This window comes from Carex rostrata, chromosome 13 (assembly GCF_964058835.1).
Source record: "Carex rostrata chromosome 13, lpCarRost1.2, whole genome shotgun sequence".
NCBI lineage: Eukaryota > Viridiplantae > Streptophyta > Magnoliopsida > Poales > Cyperaceae > Carex > Carex rostrata.
The window spans coordinates 8,561,632-8,577,039 of record NC_135930.1 but is presented as its reverse complement, the minus strand read 5'-3'; the positions used below and the strand labels follow the sequence as shown (position 1 = coordinate 8,577,039).

The 15,408-nt window shown below is 34.0% G+C and overlaps 1 protein-coding gene across 6 annotated transcripts in view; it reads left to right on the top strand.

Annotated features, from left to right (window-relative positions):
* Positions 1–9,783: 9,783 nt before the first annotated feature.
* The window catches only part of LOC144564011 (alpha/beta-Hydrolases superfamily protein), a 30,642-nt gene continuing 25,017 nt past the window's right edge, over positions 9,784–15,408 (top strand). The window contains exons 1-12 of one of the 6 annotated variants that reach the window (XM_078313490.1): positions 9,784–10,115; positions 10,689–10,765; positions 10,868–10,948; positions 11,495–11,623; positions 11,813–11,899; positions 11,993–12,046; positions 12,396–12,486; positions 13,582–13,652; positions 14,140–14,209; positions 14,524–14,576; positions 14,743–14,836; positions 15,121–15,218. In XM_078313490.1, the coding sequence (XP_078169616.1) occupies positions 9,836–10,115; positions 10,689–10,765; positions 10,868–10,948; positions 11,495–11,623; positions 11,813–11,899; positions 11,993–12,046; positions 12,396–12,486; positions 13,582–13,652; positions 14,140–14,209; positions 14,524–14,576; positions 14,743–14,836; positions 15,121–15,218 (1,185 nt within the window). In that variant the 5' untranslated portion in view covers positions 9,784–9,835. The remainder of the gene's footprint in view (positions 10,116–10,688; positions 10,766–10,867; positions 10,949–11,494; positions 11,624–11,812; positions 11,900–11,992; positions 12,047–12,395; positions 12,487–13,581; positions 13,653–14,139; positions 14,210–14,523; positions 14,577–14,742; positions 14,837–15,120; positions 15,219–15,408) is intronic. The other 5 variants (XM_078313491.1, XM_078313493.1, XM_078313492.1 and 2 more) reach the window with 5 other exon arrangements.

Sequence of the window (15,408 nt, the reverse complement as noted above, 5' to 3'; positions counted from 1 at the left end):
AAAATAAGAATCAAACAAAACAAACATAATAAATTTCGATTTGTTTAGTTGAACCGAAATAGAATATTAATCATAAAAATAATCATCTTTTGATAGTTTTGTTAAATTTTGGAAAAGAAGAATTTAAAATTTTGTTTGGTTCGGTTTTAAACTGGACCAAACAATATACATTATGTTGTAATTTTCAATTTTTTTTTTAAAGTTTGGTTCAGAGTTGGTTCGATCTAACTAGTTTTAAAAATTCTAAACCGAATCAAACCATTAAACCAGTTTTAAAAAATGTTCGATCAATTTAATGGAAAGTTCGAACCGTATAAATTTTAAACTAAACTCTCGGTTTGGTTTTTTTTTTTGAAAAAGTGGTTACCCACCGATTTCATTAGAAACCATAAAATTGTTTGCTTTCCAATCTCCAAATAATTGAAGAAGGAAACGCATACAGTTTGTACCAAAAAACAAACAAACAAAAAAACCAAAAAAACTAGTCCATAGGAACAACCCTAGGCAAACAAACGCCCAAAGAGTAGAACTGAAACATAAAAAACAAACAGCAGCCAACAACAAAAACTCCTAACAACAACATACAACAAACAAACAATCCTAGTCATTTAGAAACTCTAACTCAAGCATATGGGTTAAATCTTCTGGTGTCAGTATAGGGTGCTCGACCTCTATCTCTGAATCCCCCTCCTGAACTGTTTCCTGTTGACCTAATACAATCAGATCCTGAGAAGACAATGCATTAGTGTCCAAAGGCATAATTAAAGACAAATTAAGTAATGAGCCATTATTTAAAGTCTTACACCAAAATGTAGCTAAAGCAATAATTTTGTAACCAAGGGCCTTTAAAATAGACATATGAGATTGTTAAAAACATAGCTTATTTCGTTCAAGCCATATACACCAAAGCACGGCACCACGGACAAGCTCTACTAGTGGCTTATCTTTAAGAGGAATAGAAGCATTAATAAACCATATATCAACCATAGTAGAACCCTCAAACATAAAATTATTATGTTGGGCAATCCAATTCCATATTTAAAAAGAGAAGGGGCATTGCACAAAAAGATGATCAGTGGATTCAAAAGAACCACAAAAATGACATGACGTATTACCTATCCAACCTTTGTGAGAAAGATTTTCTTTAGTTAACAATTTATTTCATTTGAGAAGATAAAGAAAAATTTTGATCTTTAGAGGAATTTTTGATGACCAAATAGATGTGAATTCAAAATTTGGGATACCTCCATATTCAAGCCACATATAATAAGAATGAACTGTGAAATTACCTGTAGAGGACCATCTCCATAATAAAGTGTCATTTAAAAGTGGATTAAGCCGACAGATATTGAGATGAGAAATCAGATTATGCCACTCATGAAAAGTGACACCAGTGAGTTGTTTTGTGAAAGAAATATCTAAAAAATCACGTGCTAATGCCTCACTAACCAATAAATCAGGATCTTGAGCAATAAGAAAAAGATTTGGATATAAACATGCTAAAGTACTTTTGGAACATCATCTATCTTTCCAAAATAAAATAGTAATACCAATACCCAAAGTTCTGGCGAGCCCAGTATTGACTACATGGGCACCTTTTAAGATGCCTCTCCAGAAAGGAGAGTATGTGGAAGAGAAACCTGTGGGACCATACTTGGCCAAAACTATTGATTTTCATTTACAACTAATATTAGGATCTTGAAACCTAACCCACCATTTAGCAAGTAAAGACTGATTAAGTCTTTGTAGATCAATTAACCCCAACCCTCCCTGTGATTTACTTTTACAAACAGTTAACCATGAAACCAAATAATATTTCTTTCGTACTGAATTGCCCCCAAACCATAGAAATTGTCTTCGTAATTTATCAATTCTCAACCTAATTTTAGCGGGCATAAGAAAAATGGACAACCAATAAATAGGTATTGCAGACAAAACATAATTTAAAAGTGTAACTCGCCCCCCATAGGATAGAAGCTTTCCTTTCCAACCTTCTATACGAGATTCAATTTTATCAATTATAGATTGCCAATCTATCATACTAGGTTTCTTAAAATGTAAAGGCAATCCTAGATAAGTAATAGGTAAAGAAGCAATTTTACAACCAAATAAATCAGCCAAATGTAAACCTTCTTGATCAGTTAAATTAAATGGTATCATTTCGGATTTGGCGTAATTTATTTTCATTCCAGAAAGATTCTCAAAGGCAATCAGATGGAGTTTAAGGGCAACCACCATTCTAGAGTCAGCTTGAAGAAATAATAAAGTATCATCAGCAAATTGTAAGTTCAAAACTGGACCAACATTGACAAAATTGCCAAGCCCAGAAATAAACTCGGCTAACTGGATTTTTTGTAAAGATTTATTTAAAACATTAGCCACCAAATTAAAAAGCAAAGGAGACAGAGGATCACCCTGCCGTAAGCCCCGTTTGCATTTAAAATAAGGACCAAGGGTGCCATTAAAATTAATACAAGTTTGGCCACTGTATAGGATAGATTTTATCCATTCAATGAATAAAGTCCTGAAACCCCTTGCTTGGAGGACTTCAATTAGGAAATCCCAATTCACTCGATCAAAAGCCTTTTCATAATCAAGCTTAAATAGAATTCCATTTAGTTTCCGTTGATGAATATGATGTAAAACCTCATGTGCACAAGCTATATGATCAGTGACCAATCTGCCTTTGATGAAAGCAGTTTGAGAATCATCAATAAGGGAAGAAAGGACCCTACCTAATCTATTAGTTAGGACCTTGGTAATCAATTTAAGGCTGCAATTAATTAGGCTGATGTGTCTATAATTAGTGACAAATTTTGGATCATCCTTTTTGGGGATAAGGCAAACAGATGCAAGGTTTAGGTTAGAACGTTCCAGATTATTGGAATAAAAAGATTGAAATAATTGGAATAGATCCATTTTGACAGTATCCCAAAAAGTTTGATAAAACAAAAATGAAAGACCATATGGACCAGGTGCCTTATTAGGATTGCATGAAAATAAAGTATGTCTAATCTCCTCAAGAGTGAAAGAAGCCTCTAAACTATTGCATTCAGAAATAGTCAATTTCTCAGAACTAGACGACAAATCTGGATTTAGCGTAACATCCCTTACAGTTGTCGTACCCAACAAATTCTTATAAAAAGAGGTGACGTGTGCTTATAAAACAACATGATCAAAACACATTTGCCCATCAATTTCTAATGAAAAAATTAAGTTTCTCATTTTTTTGAGGAGGCCGTGACATGAAAAAAATCTGATGTTAGAATCCCCTCAAGACACCACTGAATACGAGATCGTTGTTGCCATTGATGTGAAGAAAAAACAATATGATGAAAGAAAGGAATTTTCTACTGACGTGGCGCTCAAAACAAATTAAAACAAATTTTATGGATGGAGCGGTTTAGCAATTAAAACTAACTTTATTTCTGAAATTTTTATAACCGTTGTTTAGTAATTAATTCTAATTGCTGAATCAGATATGTTCTAACAAAAAATTGTACGGCACACTTAATGCGGATTAGAATAATAAGGAGACTAAAAGTGCTGTTGCCTGTTGCTGAACAGATAAGGAGACTAAAGTGCTATTGCCGAACAGATACGGGCTTTCAATAAAAAAAAAAATAATAAGGAGACTAAAATGCTGTTGCCGAACAGGTTCTTTGGCTTCTCCATGCCCTACCATATGCAATTATTAACTTTATGTCCCTTTCCGGCAGACAAGCTGTTATATCAACCTTTTGACCCTTCCTCTCTTGACAAATGTATTCGCATCAACATTTATTTCTTACTTCTTTTAGCATTTGTTTTGTAACTAATAATTATTGTTGTTCAAGAAATATAGCTCTAAATGTGTGGTAGTAAATATTTAAATGTCTAAAATATATTTTTAGCAAGTACAAACACAAAATAAAATCTAGTTTTAACACCTGAACTTAAAATCATGACCACAAGAACAGTGATTATAATGCTACAAGTCTGAACAATGAGAGCCAGACTCTCTAACTAGGGTGTTCATTGGGTCCGGTTTAATCGGTTTTGAATCGAACCAAAGTAGTTTGAATCAAACGGTTTGGTTTTTTCGGTTTAACGGTTCGGTTCGGTTTGTTTTTTTAAAACCGAATTATGACTTTGGTTCGGTTCTATTTGGAATTTTTAAAACCGAAATAACCAAACCGACTGAACTTTTATATATTATGAATTTCATTCGGACCGTCCCGGTTTATTTCTTAATAACCCCGTTTATTTCTTAATTAATTATTTTAAATACTTCGGTTTATTTCTTAATATCCCAATTTATTTCTTAATATTCTTAATATACTTTGGTTTATTATAAATCAATTGTTTTAAATAAAAAAATAAATATATTTCGATTTGAATCGAACAAACCGAAATAAAATTTTAGTTCGGTTTTATTTTTAAAATCGAATTATAACTTTGTTTTGCTTAGTTCGGTTCGCTTTCAACCGAACCGAAGCGATGAACACCCCTATCTCTAACACATCTCTATTTTGCTTCTCTCTCAATTTTTTTTAGGGCTTTTCTTTCGATAAAGCGCCTCCTCTCTCGCCTCTATCTCAAGGGGGGAGGAGAATGAGAGAGAGGGGAGGGACCGGAGTCGAATGAAACTGATCGGAACCGAGAGTGCGATATCGTTGGAGCTTGGATCGTTGAGTCTCTACGCCATCTCAATCGGAGCACAGGTGAGTAGATCCAGACATTAGAGCGCGGCGGTGGTCGAAAAAACAAATATGGTCGTATAGAGCGATAGACAAAGTTAATAGGGAAATTATGAGTGTATATATGTGAAATTAGAAGATTAGAGTTATTTTAGAGTGTTTGGAGGATTTTGTGAGAATAAAATAGTTAATTTAAAATTAGACTCATTTGATTCGTTGTAAATTTGTTTTTTCTTATTAATGAAATTATTAGTTAGCATTAAAGGCCACTAATCTTAAAAATAAAATATACAAATCTGAACAACAATTTGCGTGCAAGTATAAATACAAAAAAAAAAAATTCTTAATACCTAAATATAATATATCAATCACATGCACCAGTAGTTAGAAAAATGTAAGTTTGAAGAAAAATAACTCTTGTATATAAAATAGTTGAGTCCAAGGGCGGATCTACTGTAGCACAGGGGGGTCAGCTGCCTCCCGCTGGATTTTCAAAAATAGTGCTAAAAATTTGCTTTTCGGACCTCTGCCCCTCCCTGGAATTCAAATTGCCCCCCTGTAGCCCATTCTGGAATTTTAATAGACAGAACGGAGCCCATACAAACTCTGAGCGAAACAAATTAGCGGAGCCCAAATAGGCGCTGATCCCAAATAACGACAATTAGTTGAACCAAAATCTTGATTTGAAATTCCCTATAAATGTTGAATTGTTGATTTTTTTTTCAAGTAATTTAGGATTTTTATTATATTGATTGGTATGTTTTTTGTTATGTTGAATTGTACCCGATAAGCTATTTGCATCCGATTATTGTCCCGCCCTGACAAAAATCCTGCGTCCGCCCCTGGTTGAGTCACTTCTCCAACTTGATCTCCAACTTACGAATCGAATCTGAACACCAACGAGCAACTCGGATGAACCACTTGCAATGGACCAATGGATGAACCGTACTTCTTACCAACCGAGATAAACTTGCCACTTTTATGGTCTATAATAGGCGGAAATGAAACAAGATCAAGCAAAGGAGGAAGACCCTTGGACTCTTTGCATGCAAATCACTCCAGCCGCACGATGCAGCTATTCAAACAGAAGCCCAGATTTAGGATTTTTTTTAGAGTGAGTCTATGGTACTATGCATATTACGATTTGTTACCGTGCTACGGCTCTATATTCGAGTTTTCAAATCCTAACAGTCGATCCGAACCGTTCATCTTGTTCTCCATATTAATATGTGTTTGGAAACCAAATTTTACATTTTTTGAAATTTTTTTACTATTTTTTTAGATTTATTGAAAATCACTGTTTTTGGATGGTCCAGAATTTTCAGATCAAGTGATTTTCTAAATATCTAAAAAAATAGTAAAAAATTTTCAAACAATGTAAAATTTGGTCTCCAAACACATATTAATATGGAGAACAAGATGAACGGTTCAGATCGACCGTTAGGATTTGAAAACTCGAATATAGAGCCGTAACACGGTAATAACCCGTGATATGCATAGTACCATAGACTCTCTTTTTTTTATATACCATACTTGAAAAAAAAAATTTATGAAACCAACATGATTTTTCAGTTTTTTTTTTCTGGGATTGAAATGATAATTCTGTACCGATTTTTAAGGCAATTTTTTTTATAGAAATTAATAAAAAAATTTAGAGAGAAACATAAAGAGTACATGAGTTATAATATTAATAGAAAGATCGGTATAAATTTTACTGATTCTAAAAATCAAAAGAGTTTAGATTAGTAATAATTCCACCGGTCTAAACATTTTTGTATTGTTTGTATCGGTAAACAAATTACCGATCAATACAATCTCTTTTGTTATATTAAAAAATTGTTTGTATCGGTAAACAAATTACCGATCAAAACCTTCAAGCAATCATTTCATTTTGAGAACTTCAAGATGTATATATGGACCAATGCATGGCATGCATTGACATCACATGAATAAAGCCCTTCACCATGGACCAATTACCGATCGGTACAAAATGTTTGAATGTTTAGACTCTTTTGATTTTTAGAATCGGTAAAATTTGTACCGATCTTTCTATCAATATTACAACTCATGTACTCTTTCTGTTTCTCTCTCAACCGAACAACTTTTTTTTTTTAAGAGTTTGCTTATAAGGCTGTCTCGGATGGGAAAAAAAATTAATACAGGACTGAAATGTTATTTCAGTCCGGAGACGTTTATAGATTTTCTGTGGTCGCTAATATGAAAAGCTATGAAACTAATACGGACTGAATTGTCATTTCGGTTAAAAAAAATGACAGACCGAAATAACATTTTAGTTTTTATGATTTTTGTAAAAAAATAAAAAATAATCATGTTAGTTTCATAATTTTTTTTTAATTATGGTTTATAAAGAAAATTCCCAGATCTGCACAAGCTCTTCAACGACGTAGGTCTTCAGGAGTGCGTATCCTCTGAGATATCTCATATTTTGCGTGACCGACATGTCGGTGCCTATTCGGGGATGATGTAGGGGGCAGTATTATTTGAGCTTTGAGATTTGCGCATAACTTATTGCAATGGTTGAGATTTTCCAAAAAGTCACGCAATATACGAGATATCTCAGAGGATGCGAATTCGGTCTCCGGAGTCCTCGAGTGCGTATCCTCTGAGATATCTCAACTTTTGCGTGACCGACGTGTTCGGTGTCTATTCGGGGATGTAGGGGTCAGAATTATGTGTGCTTTGAGATTCATGCAGAACGTATTTAAACGGTTGGGATTTTCCATAAAATCACACAAAGTTTGAGATATCTCAGAGGATACGAATTCGAAGTCCTCACAATCACTAGGCAAACGAAATAAGAATTCAGATCCCCCGGGTAGGACTGGCAAAAAAACTCATGGCTCGTGGCCCGCTTGGTATTCGCTCGTGACTCGATCGATAACAGCTCGTTCGTTAGTGGATCGAGTTAAAATTAGCTCGCTCGCTATAGACTTGAGCCAGAATTAATGAGTTTGAGTTTAATTTGGCCTAGCTCGGCACGAGCCAACTCGGCCGTTAACGAGCTATTTAATATACATAATTGAATAGTTTAATCGGATCCGTTCACTTCAGATTGGAGATATTATGGTCTATGGATGTTATAGCCAGTGTTATTGTAATTGCACTTTGGACTGTGTTTAAGTTGATTGGTAATTTTGTATGGAATATGTGTGAATTAATTGTAAGCAACTAAGTTAATTTGTATGAATTTGTTTGGTTTGGTATGCATGAATTTATTATGTGAATATGTTTGTATAAATTTAGGATTTTGATATATTTGTATTTTGTATGTATGAATTTAGCTGTAAACTTAATTTATAGTAGTTGATTTGCTTAAGTACAATTGAATTAAGAGTACTCCTTAGTAATTAGTCATATAAATATTATTTTGTTTTAGCCTGTATTATGAAAATTTAAGATATAGCAGGAAATAAAATATACAATTTTTTAAATTTGTCAAGCTAGTAATTAACGAGCTAGCTCGGCTCGCTCGGACAAGCCACGAGTCAGTTTTGAGCAGTAATTTCAACTCGGAACCTAAAATTCGAACTCGCTCGCTCAGCTTGATCCATAAACAAGCTGATTACGAGGGAGACCTAACTCGCTCATTAGTAGCTCATTGCCACCCCTACCCCCAGGTATACCTGACGTGCAATAGTAAATCTGGGCTGTTCATTTAACCTAGCACAAATCTCTTATAGCTAGTTTCTACAAGTCATCATATTGAATTTGGTCTGACTAAGATTAATCTGGACCGTTTGTCAATATAAATTGCACCTCATATATACCTAGAGAGATACAGACTCACGAAATAATAGGCTCAAGTCCTTGAACTGAAAGAAGCTGTCATTATCGACCAGTGCCGGAGATAGAGCACGAATGCATTATACATGCATAGTCATTTTTCACGAGTTAGGGAAGATGGTAGTATCATTTCAATCTATATAATATTAATTTCAAAATTTATCAAATTAATTTTAAATGGTAAATTCAAATTGATCTATTTCAGTAGTTGTATATTTACATGCAAAATTTATAATTTTTTAAATTTATTTAGTATCAAGTCGAGCGATAGAGTTTTTAAGTTAATTTTAATGTATTAATTTTTCAACATTTTTTACCGCCTAACTTGATACAAAAATAACTTAAAAAATATATAAATTTTACATGTAAACACATCACTCATAAATTAAGTCAACCTGTTTGAATTAATTATTTGAAGTCTATTAAATAAATTTTTTTACCGTCATCATTGTCGTCATCATCCGATTTTTTATTTCAAAATTGTACATTAATATAATTTTTGAAGTACATAATTGAAATCAGTTCGACATTAGATTATTATTTTTTATAGAGTAATATATTTATTTTGTCTCTAAACTTCTAATGTAAACTTAACAAGTGTAATAATCTTTTGTCAATTTTTATAAATTAGTTAGTGGTGTTAATCAAAAGTCCCTTTTGTTAAGCTTGACAATGGCGGCCAAGTTTTTAAGTGTTAATCAAAAGTCAATATTGATACCAGTATCTGTCATATAAAATCAATCTCATATATTTAAAATTCAGATCACAAAGTACTTATTTGGATCCTAATTCTAATTTTCATATATTTAAATGTACTTATTTAGTAAGTACATTTAAACATCACAAATTCACAATTACAGGCAATCGTCCATTATATAGAATACGGTTCCCCTAAAGTAACTGAAATTTTGAGTTTAGATTCTGACCGTTCGATCTGCCTTGGCAGAAGGGGTTAGGGGCCTGTGAATTTCAACTTGGTCCGGATTAACTGGATTCTGATCAAACGCTCCAGATATAAAGTCAAATTTTAAGTTACTTGAATACGGACAGCAAGATCAATGTACAACATATGGCCCGGAAAATCCAGCCCCTGCCCACTATGAATTTCAACTTGGTCCGGATTAACTGGATTCTGATCGAACGTTCCAGATCTAAAGTCAAATTTTAAGTTACTTGAATACGGACAGCAAGATCAATGTACAACATATGGCCCAGGAAAATCCAGCCCCTGCCCACTATGGCCTATCCCTTCGGCCCCGTCGCTTTCCTAAAATGTTCAATTTACCAAACGTAGTAGAGCGGCAATTAAAAAATTAAAAAAAAATAATATATCAACTATCAAGAGCAGTGTCATGTGGCGCGGCGTTCTCTCCAACGCCACGCCACGTCACGCCACTTCTCTCTTGGGATTGGTGCTGTCCCTGGCAGCGGCGCTGATGCTGGCGTGGACCCCACAGGTAACGTGGGGCGGGTCCTTGTCACATGTGACCCTACGATGCTTCGCTAACTGCTCTTCTCATCATATTTTAGCCTCTAACAGGGAGACTGCTGTGAAGAAAATGGCAGAATGCTCAGCAGAGTTCCGTACGGACTTCGTTCGAGTTCTTCAAAGCCGACGAAAAGTTGTTAAAGGTTCTTTTTCTTGCTAGAGATTCTCTTTTCCAAATTTCATTGTTGTCTTCTTCTTCACCCTGCTTTTTTTTTCTCTGTCTTTATGTTTTTGGTAGTATGCAATAATAGTTCTGTGTAAAGGGGATGAATTTTGTGCGTGTTCCCCTTCTCTAGATGATCAGGTCGGAATAACCTTAGTTTAATTGGATTGATAGCAAATTTTAAGGCAATCGATCAACAAACGATGATCATTTATTAAAAAAATTTAAAAAAAGGCGAAGAACTCGTTGAGAATTTTGTTAATTCCAGCTTGATTTGTAGTTGTTTGCTATCGTTGACTTTTCATTAATATTTCTTTCTGGTTGTTGCTTGGTGCAAGAACGTGCAAAAGGTGACATTGAGCTACCTTACCTGATTTTTGGCCTGTGTTAAGCTTCTAAGTTAATGTAGTAATGTTATAGCTGCTTTTGCTATGAATTTTGACCAGATCTATGGTCTAGAGACCAATCAGGTCTTGATTGGGTAAATTATCAAATATTTAAACAAGCACTGTGTTGAAGATGGCAATTGCTTAATTCTTTGATATTGTTTCAGATGCTCTCTTGGTGGAGCATGGGAAGCCAATTGAGCATCCATTGTACCAGAAGGATCCACCTCTGCCATCAAAAGAGGTTAGATATAATTTAACAAGTTTTAGGAAATCTGAATACTCTGATTTGATTTTCTCTGTGTTATGACCAAAGGATTTCATATTCAATTATTTTATCTTTTAGGCAATGGAGACTTGTCCCAGGAAGGAGATTGAGGGGTTTCAAGAGAAACTAGTTCAAGAAAATTTGTATTTGACAACTGAGGTGGAGTTATTTTCTTATTTTTTTATCATATTGCTGTAGTTAGATTGAATAGCTGTACTTAAAACCTTGGTTTGTATTATTCTGGGTACTTGTTCTGATCATTTTAATTATACTTTGCTCTGGCACCTATCCCAAATTTTCTGTACCTGTTAGTACAAGTTCAGAAGGGCCAGCTACCTCATAAGAGTCAATAGGCTGTAGCAATTTGTCGTTAGCTGTATAATGTTGGGTAAAATTTTGAATCGTGAAATTTGATCGGGCTAAAATTGCTCTATTTAGGTTAGTTGGAGCCTTATTGCAGTAATTTTATATTAAGTAGGCTTAATTGCTCCAACTGAGGGTTATTACGGGATAACTGGTAGTAAAAGTGGTTACCATCATACCATTAATTGAGGAGCAGTACAGGTAAAAAAACATTGTCAACTTCTGTATACCTCTGAAAATTAAAATCCTTCAGTGTATTCTTAATTCTATGAACTGAAGGTTGAACCAGAAAAATTCTGTAGAATATATAATTTATTGTGTTACATATTCTTTTGGACAAAGGAGGGGGAGCAAGGGCGTTTACCAGTACTGATACTTAGCTTGAAGGATGAGGCTCATAAGAAGAAGCCAGCAATTGTATTTCTACATAGCTCATATGTGTGCAAGGAGTGGTTGCGTCCCTTGCTTGAGGTAGAGAGACCTTTTTGTACAGTTAGTTTTATAATAATCCAAAAGCTAACTTGATGCATTACAAGCTGATTGAAAAAGGGAGGGTATAACTGTATGGGGCTATTTTGATGTTTTATCCTCTTTTCATTCTTTTAATGCTATTGATAATTTAATTGTTATTATTTCATCTGTAATTTGTTTTTAACTTAGGCATACGCATCAAGGGGTTATATCTCCATTGCAATCGATTCTCGTTATCACGGTGAAAGAGCACAGACAAATACGACTTATCTTGATGTAATAACTTTAACAATCCAAATTAAGTTCTTTGTCGCATTATCCAATGGAAGTATCTATTTGTTCTTATATTTTTTGTTGTCACATCAATAGGCACTTGTTTCCGGTTGGAGAAAGGGTGACACTATGCCATTCATTTTTGACACGGTAAATGATAGTTTCCACTTTTTGTTGTGATAGTTTTTTGTTGAGACCATCTATTGCTCTAGTAATTGTATAAAATTCAGAGCAGCTTTTGCCCAAACAACAAAATAGAGGTGCTACTCCACGAGTTGTCTACCTGACCAGACTTACATGTTATTGTATCCGGTACATTGGTCTTGGATAAAACAAAGTAGAGTTGGGAGGACACAATAAATTAAAAAAATATTGATGTAAATGTAATTTCCATACTGAATGAATACATGCAACTTCCAATTTATTTGATATATGGAATGCTTACTTTATTTGAAAAAAAAAACTAAAAAAGAAATAAACTAATTGGTATTATTAGTAGGTTTGGGATTTGATAAAGCTGGCTGATTATCTTGTTGAGAGGGATGATGTTGACCCGGCTCGAATTGGCATAACTGGGGAATCACTTGGAGGTAATATTATAACTTATAAATTTGAACTAAAGTAAGTCTTTTATGAATAACAAATCCTATGTAAAGATGACAATTAGTGGGTCTCAGTCTTTAGCCAAAGTTTGGTCTAAGATTGTTTGGTTCAGGCCATCTCTGGTTTAGTAAATTCAGGTTTAGTCAAATGGCCTAACAGTTCTATGCAGGGGCGGAACCAGGATTTGAGCATAGGGGGTGCTAAATAATATCATATAAAAAAAAAATACATAACACAATATAATACAAGATAAGAAAATCCTTCTCTATTTGATTTCACAAAGGGCCTGTTTGGTTGCAAACTAAAGTTTACTGTTCACGTGGGAAAATGAAAATTCACTCTGATTGAATTTTTTTTTCCCACGTAAACAGTAATTTTCAGTTCAAAATTTTTGATTCCCGTACCCATTCCTATTCCCACTGGTGCAACCGAACAGGGCCAAAATATATAATAAATAACTACACCAACAAAGTGTCATGTCTATCAAAATTAAACTAAACACATAATATTTATATATTTTTATTTAAATTTTGCCCTATGATTTCCTAAAAGATCAAATGTAGTAATAATCTCATATGAAGTAATATTATTAGCTATAATAAATATTATTTGTTTATTCGTTTCCAATTTTTTTCTAATTTGTTTATTACATTGTGCAAAGAACAGAAGGTCCTGGCCCAAATAGATCAAATGAGTCAAGTTATATTTTTTTAAATTTACATTGAAGCCCTCTAATTTAAATATTTTTATAGGGGGGGGGGGGGGGGGCTTGTACATGTAAAATGAACAATATAATATAATTTCTATATATTTATAATAAAAAAATTGCAAAGTTGGGGTGGCTTAGCACCCCCCAGCTATAGGTAAGTTTCGCCCCTGGTTCTATGTCCTTGTATTGAACACACCTCAGGTCTAGACTGTTCAGTTTCACTTCATTTTTGAGTTTCAACTGCCATTGGATATGTTTTTAATGAGTCTGCTTTCGTACAAGTTGAAATTTGATTATAAATAAGCACAGAAAATAACAAATAATTTAGTGCTCAAAACTTTTGGATTTCATCATCAGTTACACTTTTGTTCAGGGATGCATGCATGGTTTGCTGCAGCAGCTGATGCACGCTATTCTGTAGCTGTTCCAATAATCGGTGTTCAGGTCTGATAATTGCCATAGTTTTCATTCTTTTCTTTTTTTTGAAATTCATGGTAGAGGCTACCAGGTGTACAGAAAATAGAGATGTTTACAACTTCAAAGCTAAAAATAAACTACTGTACTCAACTACTCTATACCAGAGTTATTAGGCACACCATCCATCCTCACAAGCCACAACCTGACTTCTTGTACAACACTTTAGCCACAGTTCTGTTTCATCCTTGATGTGTTGCGCTAACAAACAGGGAGGCATCCGTTTCTGTCTAAATATGCATTCATTCCTTTGCTTCCAAAGCCCTCACAACATTCTTATGACACTAGTCGCCCATTTTCGCTTACTCTCCTGCACCACCTACCAGTACACAAACCATGACCCAAGTCATCAGGGTTGAGTCAGATATGTGTATGAGTTGACCCATGCAGTCCCACACAAAGTTTTCATTCTTAAAATTGAAATTCAGTGACCAAACTTATGCTGTTTTGGTTATAGGGCTTTCGATGGGCCATAGACAATGATAAATGGCAAGCTAGAGCTAACAGCATCAAGCCTCTATTTGAAGGTTTATATCGCTTCATTTTATATATTTTTTTTTGTTCAATTTAGTAGGTTGATTCCAATGCTGAGTAATTGTGTTTATTTTATTTTGGGAAAATTATAGGCAAAATGGTATCACCGTAACAGAATTTTAGCATGCAAATCTATGAGATGAGAAAATATTAGTGATGACTTCTATGAAATCAAGTCTTTAGTACATATAGGAGAATCCACATTAAAAATTAAATAAAGGAAGCTACCAGCGAATTAGGGCGTTACTCTACCCTTTTTTTGTTCAAGGACTATTGGCCTAAAAAATGTTCATATATGCAATTCTAGCTGCAAGGATTGATCTTGGGAAGAGTTCAATAGATAAAGAGGTGGTTGAAAAGGTCAGCATGATTTTTATTTATTGTTATTTTTATGGAATTGTACTGAATCTTCTCTGACTTTGTGTACTAATAACCGCAACAGGTTTGCAACATCTAATTATAATAGGCACCGCATGTGGTTGCTTATATTTAAAAAAAACTTAATTATTTTATTTCAATATATCAGGTTTGGGATAGAATTGCACCAGGTTTGGACTCAAAATTTGATGCACCCTACTCCGTGCCAGTTATTGCGCCTCGCCCTCTTCTTATTCTAAATGGTATATTGCCAGAGTTGATAAAAATTGCAACCATAGTGTTGTCTCTTAATTATTTTTTGTTGTGTCAGGTGTCTTTTAGCTATATTCTACTTTATTAATAGGTACCCTATTGAAAATATACGCAATCACCAATTTCAGAAAGTGAAAGGTATGTTGAATAAATAAATGTATACTAGACCAAAACAATCTAAACATTATCAGAGGTAGCATACTATTTGCAGCTGAAATTCATTCTGCATTTAATGTTTACCCAGTGAATCAGAATTATATTTTACTATATATAGGTGCTGATGACCCCCGTTGCCCTCTTCCTGGGCTGAAAGCTCCTGAGGAAAGTACTGCAGAGGCATACAAAAATTCTGGTTCTGCAGAGAAATTTAAGGTATAATTTATGAAAAATATAGAGCCTTTTCTTATCTGAAAGCTCTCACTTTATGATATTTGCTTCTGAAAAGAATTTCAGAACCCAGAGCCAATGACATGATTTATTACACAATGAAATGCTTTATTAATAGAACTTGGTTAGCTAAGATTATTTTGAAACTAAAAGGCATGATTTTTCTATATAAGAT